This window comes from Puntigrus tetrazona, chromosome 16 (assembly GCF_018831695.1).
Source record: "Puntigrus tetrazona isolate hp1 chromosome 16, ASM1883169v1, whole genome shotgun sequence".
NCBI classification, from domain to species: domain Eukaryota; kingdom Metazoa; phylum Chordata; class Actinopteri; order Cypriniformes; family Cyprinidae; genus Puntigrus; species Puntigrus tetrazona.
In genome coordinates this window covers 5,048,491-5,059,061 of record NC_056714.1, presented here as the reverse complement: position 1 = coordinate 5,059,061, position 10,571 = coordinate 5,048,491, and the positions used below count along the sequence as shown (strand labels likewise).

Below are 10,571 nucleotides of genomic sequence, written 5' to 3'. Positions count from 1 at the left end.
CAAGAAAATCTGGAGGGCTTCGTGCTTCCTTCTGCTGACCATCTTTTTGAAGATGCTGGTTTTATTCTCCAGCAGGATCTGTCACCTGCACACACTGCCAAAAGCACCAAAAGCTGGTTAAGTGTCCATGGTGTTGGTGTGCTTGACCGGACACAAACTCACCAGACCTGAACCCCAGAGAATCTTTGGGATATTGTCAGGAAAATGAGAAACAAGAGACCAAAAAAACTGCAGATGAGCTGAAGGCCAACGTCCAAGAAACCTCAGCAGCTCCACAAACTGATCTCCTCCACGCCGCGCTGAATTTAAGCAGTAATTAAAACAAAAGGAGCCCCTCCCAAGTATTGAGTACATGTACAGTAAAAGAACATACTTTCCAGAAGACCAACAATTCACTAAAAAAATGTTTTATTGATCTAATGAAGTATTCAAATTTGTTGAGAGGGAATTGGTGGGGTTTTGTTAAATCCTCACAATTAAAAGAACCAAAGACTTAAACTACTCCAGTCCGTGTGCATTGAATCTATTAAACACACAAGCTTCATTTGAGTTGAATTACTAATGAACTTTTTAACATTTATTGACATGCACCTGCTCCGTATCTACTTGAGTTTTGTCTGTTTTTATGAGCTCTAACTTTCTTATTTAAAATAAAACAAAGTAAAGAAAAAGTGTCTTATTTATTATATGCTACACCGCATTATACAGTAGTTGTCAAACGATGTTGATCTGCCGTGGTACTTTCTGAAGACCGAAAAAATTAATGTTTTCACTAATGATTGGTGCATTTATGCATTTAAACTCAAATATACTTCAATGCCATTTATTTAAATGTTATAATTGTTAATTATACTTTTACAATTGCAAACGTATCAGTTAGGACATTAGAAAAGTCCTTCACAAACAAATGGAAAATCTACTGAAGTAAAACTTTGTAAAGTGCACTTTTTTTAAAGTCTACTTAATTGTGTTATTAAAACAGACATAAAGTCATAATTTATATTTGACATTGCATTATGACATAATGGTTTTATTAATACGTATTACTTCCAGTCTGGCTGGAAAAACTGATTTGTTAGTGCCTAAAGCTGTTAACAGTACTTTTGTGTGTGTGTGTGTGTGTGTGTGTGTGTGTGTGTGTGTGTGTGTGTGTGTGTGTGTGTGTGTGTGTGTGTGTGTGTCCAATCTGGATCTGAGAACAGCTTGTCAAATAAATGCAATGCAACGGCGTCCCCTTGTGGAGTGCCCTTCAACTGTTTCCCCAGCACATCTTCCTCGTCTTCTTGAGAGATTTATTGCAGCATGTTTTTGCAAAAAAAAAAATAAAATAAACACGATTGGCTCCGTAATCTGAAAGCACTTTACGCTTGTCATTACGTCAAATATCCACCAAGCATGACATAACAGTCGATTTCCAATGGATTAAATTCAATCCCTTCCTACTGCTTTCTCCCTAAATATCAGATATTCCTTTGCAAGTTCTCAGATTAATATGTTATCTTGCAGAAAACACAGTGAATGAAGTGTTCCTCTGGACACGGTCGATCATAAATAACTGGCGACAGCGTATGTTGTTCAGACGTGTATTTATATTTTTACATGGTTTTAAATATTTAAAATAATTCACTGTTGAATTTCCCTGCATATATATATATTTCTCCGTTAAAAGGCATTGCTGCTGGTGGAGGGGTCGACGTCCTCGTGAGGAAATCCAGTCCCGTTTCCATCCAGCCTTTCAATGATCCTGAAACATTTCTCTCACGGACGGGGAGAAAGAGAGCTTCAGGATCTTCAGCTCATGCCCAAAATTCTTCATCTGATCTGATTCATAAGAATTCAGAGCTCATATTCACACTCCAGAGATGATACTTCAGTTAAAAACATGATGCTAAACACTGGCATTCCCATTTCCGTTATTATTTCCAATTCATTCGAACAATTTCACCGATCCAGGTTTGCTTTCGAGCCATTTTTTAAGTATATAAAATGAATGGATACGCTATGGACTAAATGAATCCTGGGAAGAGAGACTGCAGGAGCAGGATCACTCCGACCACCATCAGACCACAGAAGAACAGCACCAGCCACAGCGGGAATGACCCTGAAATACAAATATAACAGCATTACCTTCACAATTTACTGCTAAAAAAATGTCATTTAAAACCTCAGGGCCCGATTGACCAATCAGAATCGAGAGTTTCTGGGAGCGGTGTAAAAAAAAACACTTTGTTTCAAAGCAGAAAAACATGTCAATGTTAATAACATCTTGCATCTTTATGCAGCTAGATGGTAATAAAGTTTACATTTTGCAACAATATAAACGGTAGCATTAGCTGTAGGGTATACATATTGCTATATGCGAATAAAGTAAGACACGCGTGTAAATATATCCAACTTCATACATAGAGCCGAGCGATAATATAGTCACATTTTGAGTCAAAATAAACAATCAGGCAGTTAGGATTCGCTATATATTGCTTTATGTGAGAAAACTGAAAGCGTGTGGTTCGTTGGCGTTTTCAGCTGATATTAATAACCATGTCATTGTTAGTATCTTGCATATGATCGGATCCCAAGCTGAAATACAGAAGTGAATTTAATCAACATTGGTGACGACATGTTTGATCGCGTCATACTTACTCCGGTTGGACACGGCATGCATCTGACAGCGGCTGTCCACGGCTACGCTCAGCATGACCACTTCATTATTGCCCTTCACCGCTTCACTTTTAGGAGCATCGGGGAGGAACGCCAGGTCCGTGACGACAATGCCGTGAGATTCCTGGATGTAGTACAGTTTCTGGAGAGTCGATCGGAAGAGACGGTCAGTGGGTTTCAACAAAGACTACGGATACCCAAGACGCGTCACCCCTACAGTTTTGAATGAAACGCTTAAAGGGATAGTTTTAGCTATTGCATCTTTAGCTATAACTTTATAGCTATAGCTTTTTTAATAACCCTGGCTCTTCCTAGCTTGGTAACACTGTCCATAATCTTAAGCTCTCGTTCTGTTTTTAAAATTATAATTCAATTATTTTTAAATCCTTGACGTCCGGCGATGGCTGTATGTGCGTTCACAAGAGAGTCGGCTTCTTGACTTTTGGGTCAAGAAACTTATTTTTTACAAATAGAAATATTTTTGTTACAGAAACCCATCTGCGTCAGAAAACGTGCGTCAACCCAATAGACGTGTATAGGTTAGTTTTACGATTTTTTGGAATTTTTAGGTATGCCTTAATATGGTCACTCAAATCACAGGAAGCCCCGCCTTCTGCATGAAAGAGCCAATCGCTATTTAGTAAAGTCGCTAATCGCAATCGCTAATCAATAATTTGATTTACTCTAAATATTGAGTAAAATAGCCGATTTATCAATAGATGAAGAAATACATTCGTATTCATCTACACTACCGTTTGAGCATAGTAACGATTTTTGGTCCGTTTGAAAGAAATTAATACTTTTATTTCAAATAGATGTTGTTCTTTTGAGCTTTCCATCCATAAAAGAATCAGCAGTTAAACATTAATAATAAAAAAAACATCATATTAGAATGATTTCTGAAGGATCATGTGACACTGAAGAGCGTAAATATGACTATATTTACTGTGTTTTTGATCAAATCAATGCTGCCTTAGAATTTGGCGCAAAAGAAAAATGTTCGGCCTTAAAATGCTAAGCGTTCGAAAGCAGCCGGATAGGGTTTGACTGCAAGTGACGGATCAGTGACTGTGATGTTCGTACCTGCAGGGAAAACGCTATATAGACTGCCACGGACCCCGTCACTGTCCCGAGACCAAGAAACGTTCCGGAGTCACTGAAGAACAACACGCAGCCGTCAAACGCATGATAATTCATCAGAACAATGAATACTGCACGAGAGACGCAGACATAGTCCCTCTACCTCACTGCAAGACAAGATATCACTTCATTCCCGCAGGGCTTCGTGAGCAGCGGCAGGAAAGCCCGTCCGTCCCATTTGGTGATGTAGCAGGGAGGGGGTTTGCGGTCCCGTTTGTGGGGGATTTGGACCGTATAGAGTCTTAAAGCGTCCTTCTGGTCCTCTACCTTTGCAAACCTGGTTTTGAGAAAGAAAATGGTGAGAAAATCTGACCACCAGATCAATCCGTCGCCAGTCGACTCCTTTCAACAGTGGAAAATAAAATAAATCATGGTTTCGACAAAAATACGAAGCAGTGATAATAGTAATAAATGTTTCTTGAGCGGCAAATCAGATTGGTTTCTGAAGGACTGCGAGACACTGAAGACTGGAAAACGCAGTTTTATGTCACATTTATTTTAAATTACAATATTAATGTTTAATTGGTATTTTGAATTAAATAAACGCAGCCTTGGTGAGCAGAAGATACTTATTTGTTACACTGGACCACAAAACCAGTCATAAATGTATGCAATATTTGGCTGATTGAGATTGAATTATGAATATCTGGAATCTGAGGATGCAACAAAATCTAAATATTGAGAAAACCACCTTTAAAGTTGTCTAGACGGAGTCCTTAGAAATGTTTCGATATTAATGTGTAGATATATTTACAGTAGGGTATTTACAAAACATTCACGGAACATGATCTTTACTTAATGTCCTAAAGATTTTTGGCATAAAAGAAAAACGGATCATTTCACCCATACCATTTTTGGCTAAATACAGCCCATCGACTTAAAACTGGTTTTGTGGTCCAGGGCCAGATTTAATAAACTTTTAAAAATCTTACTGACTCCAAACTTTTGGATAGCAGTGTGAACATATAATAACAAGAAATATATATAAAATAAATTTAAAGACAGTAATAATACTTTGAATAAAGTTCAAAGGTTGCCAAACAAACAAATCCTCTCCCCGAGCCTCTGTTGAAAAAAATTGACAACCGATTATGAAAAAATAATCAAATAAATAACTCATGCCCTCGTCTTTTAGCCTATTTATGAAAAGTGTCAGCTTTCAGGAAGTGCACGACTTGCCTGCATGACTTGTATCGGTACATCTTCTCAGTGATCTGAGGCATGTTTTCATGCCAACACAAACCCACGGCCAGCTGATCGCCGCTCCACACGCTGCACTCGAAATCACGGCCAACTGTTACAATGTGCTACATCAAGAGAGAGAGAGAGAGAACACAGCACTGCTTGGATCAACCAGCGTCCAACCACAGAAGATCTTCTTAGCTGGTTTTTCTCAGCTCTTAATAAGAACACTCCACTCTTTTTGGAAACATTCTCCGACTCTTAATTAATAAGCTATCGTTTTGGAATCCATTCAGCAGATCTCCGGGTCTGGCGATAGCACTTTTAGCATAGCTTAGCATAGATAATTGAATCCAATTGGACCAGTAGCATCGCGTTCGAAAATGACCAAAGAGTTTCGATATTTTAAAGTCTTCTGTATCATTTACTAAGACATACTAAGGAGCTGTACTCTCTCCGGTGTAATAATTAAGAAGGTCTGCTTCCACAACATGGCCACAGTGATATAACAGCCTAGAAAATCACAACTTTTTATTTTCCGCTGGTCTTAGTACACAGCACAACTACAAAAGAGTCAAGTTTTAAACAGGAAAAATATCGAAACTCTTTGGTCATTTTTGAACGCGATGCTACTGGTCTAATTGGATTCAATGATCTATGCTAAGCTATGCTAAAGTGGTTACCGCCAGACCCGGAGATCGGCTGAATGGATACCAGACCGGTAAAACTCTGGCGGAGTTGGAGAATGAGCCTATTTCCAAAAAACAGGTGTAGCGTTCCTTTACCAAGCGCAGAACACACCCACCTTGTTATCAGGACTGATGTCTATATCCTCCAGCTCGTCCTTGTGAGCTCTGAAGCTGAACTTCTCTTTCAGAGAGGGGAACTGGAGAGAGACGAAACGAGTTGAGACAAGGACGGGGCTGATGAGAAGAGCACAGATTCATGGGAGAAGCTCACCTCCCACACTCTGACGAAACCGTCGGCCCCGCCGCTCAGCAGAAGCGCGAGGTCGGAGCTGAAGCGCACACACTTCACGCAGGGGTCCTGCGGGCTGAGGTCTGCCTGGACCGCCCCGGCATCCTCCACCACTATCTGAGTAGAGTCCTCCTTCATCTGAGCCACGTCTCCTCCTCCTCCATCTCCGTTCTGGCCTTTCCCGCCTCTCTTCCTTGCTGCACCTTTATCTCCAGCTCCTAGTAACATGGAAATGGTTACGCGCGAGTATTAACTCATCAGCGTTGTCATTTAGCCTCCACTGACCATCTTTGGCTGCAGGTTTCTTGGCCTGTTTGGCCTCCCGGTGACTGAACCTCATCAGGCTGCAGTTGGCGTCCTGTCCCGCTGCGATCACATGCCCGCCCAGAGACATGCACATGGTGGCTCGCGTGTCCGTTTCGTGAGTGTGCAGCAAGGTGGCGCTGTGCATGCCGCCGACCAGATCCAGACTCAGGAAATGCTGCAAAGAAAAGGTAAAGCCCTAAAAACACCGAAGGCCATTCTCATCTGTGCAATAGAGCTGCATGAAGGATATGACAAGGAAAAGAAAGACACTGTGTCATACTCACAAAGTATGGAAGTAGGATTAACTTTTTTAATAGTTTCTCTCCCTTCCAACAACAAAACGATTGAATTAGAAGCACAAATTGAGAATTGCACAATTTGCTCCCATTGCTCCTAAATTTCCCAGAGACTAGGGTTGATTAAGTTTGAAATATGGATATTTATCTTACAAAAAAAATGCATGGATTCGCTACAGGAGGCCTTTAGTCAGCCCCCCGTTTTATTACGTCGTGCATGCTTTACTTAACATGTTTCAGATTGTTAATCTTCAAGGATGGAGCTTAGAACGGCCAGAACAACTGATGGGATGGTTCTGAAAAAAAGAAAGCCGCGTGCACCTAGGATGCTACGAAGGCAGGTTAAAAGATGAGCCCGTTTTTATTTTGAGGGGACTAATCCCGGGCATTTTTCTAGATCGGTTAGTTCACCCAGAAATGAATCACTCACCTTCAAGTCGTTCCAAACCTGTTTTTGCTTTATCACAATATTATAGCGGAAAAGTATAGCTTTGTAAAATCACAACTGAACTGATGTTGCCACGTTAATGGACCTGGGAACATTACAGTAGCATTGCCGTCTACGGAGGGTCAGGGAGCTCATCGGATAATAACTTGTGCTAATGACAGAATTGTTGGGTGAACTAACCCTTTAAATTAGAATTTATTGGATTAATTATATATTCAAGCAGCTTTGCTCATGTGAACGGCCATGTAAGTCGTTTCCGAACAGCAGCTGATCTTTGCCGGAGACCATACCATTCCATTCTTGATCCCGGTCTTGGACGCGCCTCCTCCACCGGCTGTGATGATCAGGCCGGTCTCAGGGTGGATTTTCACAGTGTAGAGCGGGAAGGGGGCTCTGTAGAGCTCAGGCGCTCTCCGTTTACCCATGCTGCTCCGTGATCTCTGGAAAGTAAATCACTGATTGTTAAAAATGTATATCACTGTCCATCCGACTTTTAGAATTTCTGTAGTAGCATGTGCACGGTGTACAGACTTTCTGCATTCGGTCAAAAACGAAAATTGGTTTTCAAGTATCACAACAATAAAAGCTTAATGCATTTTATTTCCGTACATTAGAATATGTCCTGTTTATTTTATATTTATTTATTTTTTAGAGAAGAAAAAAATGACTTTTATTATTTTACGGGTCAGAATAAGTAGGTCGTTTCATCAGTCTGCAGTGAATGGGTGCCGTCAGAATGAGAGTCCAATAAACAAATCCGTAATCCATAATGCATTCTGAACTTCAAACCGTGGCTCCCAGATAAAATACTGTCCATATAATATTGCGTTCTGTCGCGTTGTCTCGTCTGAATTAGGTGTTTACAAGCCAAGATGGTCTGAACTGACTTAAAAACGAGGGATTAGTCTCTAATAAACACACTTTTCCCTCCACAGTCATTAACTGATGCGGATTATTGTGATGTTTCTATCAGCTGTTTAGACTCTCATTCCGACGGCACCCATTCACTGCAGAGCAAACATTCCCGAAACAGTGATGCAACGCTAAATTTCTCCAAACCTGATAAAAGAAACAAACTCATCTCCATCTAAGCGGGCTCGGAGGGTGAGGAAAATGCCCCATGTATAACTAAACAGTAATATAAATATAACTAAAATGCAACGTTTCTAAACGCCAGTGAAAGGTGGTAAAGTAAACATGGCTTACTCCTGGCTTGTTCTTAGGCCTTTAAGTCAAAGCTATCTGACATCTTACCCTCTTATAGACAGGCTTACTTCAGACAGAGTTAAAGCGTCGCTGTATGCTGTTATTGATCAACATGAACACTGGTCTCTCATTCACTGCACCTTCAGCTCTTTAGCTTTCCAGATACAACGAAACACGTCACATCCTATTCTAGAGAGACTCCTGCAAACAACGGGATATAAGCATCTCTGATACAATCGTTTCCGTTTATGCCTGTCTGTCTGTATGCTGTCTTCTCTCTCTGTCTCTCTCTCTCTCTCTCTCTCTCTCTCTCTCTCTCTCTCTCTCTCTCTCTCTCTGGAGATATGTCACCTGTGTCTGTGGACGCGCTCCAGTCTCTTACTCCAGTTATTCCGGTGTTCAGTGGACATGCCACTGTCTTTGTCCACTGAATCTCTCACAACATTTGTCAAACAACCACCGCCATCTACTTCCTATGTGTCCCTAGATACACGTCAGCAGAGCGTCACATCCTACGCGCCTGCGTGCACGGCGTCAAACGCGCGACCGTAATAAACGTAGTAATAACGCACCTGAAGTCTGAACGGAGCGGTTTGTGCATGAAGAGAGGCTGTTTAACATAAAATAAACAGACCGAGACAGATTTAAAATCTCAAATTTGAAATGCTTAAATATGGAAATTTTAAATATGAAAAAAAAAAAAAAAAAAAAAAAAAAAAATATATATATATATATATATATATATATATATATATATATATATATATATATATATATATATATTCAAATAAATATAATTGATACATTTTAATTGTTATATATATATATATATATATATATATATATATATATATATATATATAGTAACAATTAAAATGTATCAATTATATTTATTTGAATAGTTTGTGAAATATATAATATTGCTATATAATGCAAATAGCTAAATACATTTGACATATTTTCAATAAATATTTTAATATATTAAAATATTAATTTATGCATTCATTCATTCATTTATTGACTGATTTATTTATCTTATTGAAAAAATGAATGAATTAAATAAACAAACTAATGAAAGAAATAAACCATTTATTTATGCATTTATTTCATTATTTCATCGTGTATTTGAAGATTTGTTTATTTTATAAGATTTGGCCCTCCAAACATAATTCAAACATAATATCAAATTTAAGACTTATAGACTGAATACAGAATATTAGTGTACTCTAGGTGGCAACCTGAGATGCTAAACTGTCAAAGCTGTTATTAAGTCAGGAAAAATAATGTCTACAGTATATACAAAATATATGCATAAAATACAGTATTTTGCAGCATTTAATGACCTTTAAGGAATGACCACAGAGACCGTTGTTTTTGCCAACACATCAAGTCAAGTCAAGTGGCTTTTTACTGTCATTTCAACTACATTTAGCTGTGCAGTATATAGTGAAGTGAGACAACGTCTCTCCAGGACCTGGTGCTACATGGAGTCACGCTTACAACACAGTACAAAAGAACTCACATATTGAGCTAAGACAGTGTCTTAGCCACATAAAGTGCAAAGTGTGCGGACTAGTGCAAACAGCGAGGGAGTAGAGTACAAACCCAGAGTGCAAACAGTGCAAAGACATAATTAGTGCAAGAACACAAAATACAAATAACAATAAATATGACGTGCAAGAATGCTTATGGGACAGGAGGTCCATTCAGGTGTGGTTAGTGAGGAGTCTGATGGCTTGTGGGAAGAAACTGTTCAGCAGTCTGGTTGTGAGCCCGAATGCTCCGGTACCTCTTTCCAGATGGAAGGAGGGTGAATAATGTGTGTGAGGGATGTGTGGGGTCCTGTGCTATATTGTGGGCTTTGAGGATGCAGCATGTGGTGTAGATGTTCGTGAGAGACGCCAATGATCTTCTCAGCTGTGCTCACTATCTTCTGGACGGTCTTGCGTTCCGATACGGTGCAATTTCCAAACCAGGCAGTGATGCAGCTGCACAGGACGCTCTCAACGGTCCCCCTATAGAACATAGTCAGGATGGGTGAGCGTTCCTCAGCCTCCTCAAGAAGTAGAGGCGCTGCCGGGCTTTCTTGGTGATGGAGCTGGTGTTGAGTGACCAGGTGAAGTTATCCGCCAAATGAACACCGAGGAATCTGATGCTCTTGACGCTCTCCACCTTGGACCCGTCGATGGACAGCGGAGAACGGTCGCTCTTTGCTCGCTTGAAGTCAACAATCATCTCCTTTGTCTTGTCGACGTTCGGAGATAGATTGTTGGCTCTACGCCAAGTTGTGAGCTGCTGCGCCTCATCTCTGTATGCTGACTCGTCCTTTTACACGTTAGAAAGCCATTTAGTTTTAC

General features: G+C 40.0%; 1 protein-coding gene across 3 annotated transcripts; it reads right to left on the bottom strand.

Moving 5' to 3' along the window:
• Positions 1 to 1,569: 1,569 nt before the first annotated feature.
• Positions 1,570 to 8,717, bottom strand: preb (prolactin regulatory element binding). 3 transcript variants are annotated; one of them, XM_043261856.1, is made up of 10 exons: positions 8,566 to 8,717; positions 7,299 to 7,448; positions 6,244 to 6,439; positions 5,941 to 6,176; positions 5,786 to 5,866; positions 4,978 to 5,105; positions 3,902 to 4,075; positions 3,742 to 3,814; positions 2,641 to 2,800; positions 1,570 to 2,101 (listed from the first exon to the last, which is right to left on the bottom strand). In XM_043261856.1, exons 2-10 carry the CDS (start codon positions 7,431 to 7,433, stop codon positions 2,007 to 2,009), a joined length of 1,278 nt encoding a protein of 425 aa, XP_043117791.1. In that variant the 5' UTR covers positions 7,434 to 7,448; positions 8,566 to 8,717; the 3' UTR covers positions 1,570 to 2,006. The 3 variants fall into 3 exon arrangements, with proteins under 3 accessions (XP_043117791.1, XP_043117792.1, XP_043117793.1); XM_043261857.1 differs by having other exon boundaries at positions 8,597 to 8,697; XM_043261858.1 differs by lacking the exon at positions 8,566 to 8,717 and adding an exon at positions 8,263 to 8,410.
• Between the last annotated feature and the right edge of the window lie 1,854 nt (positions 8,718 to 10,571).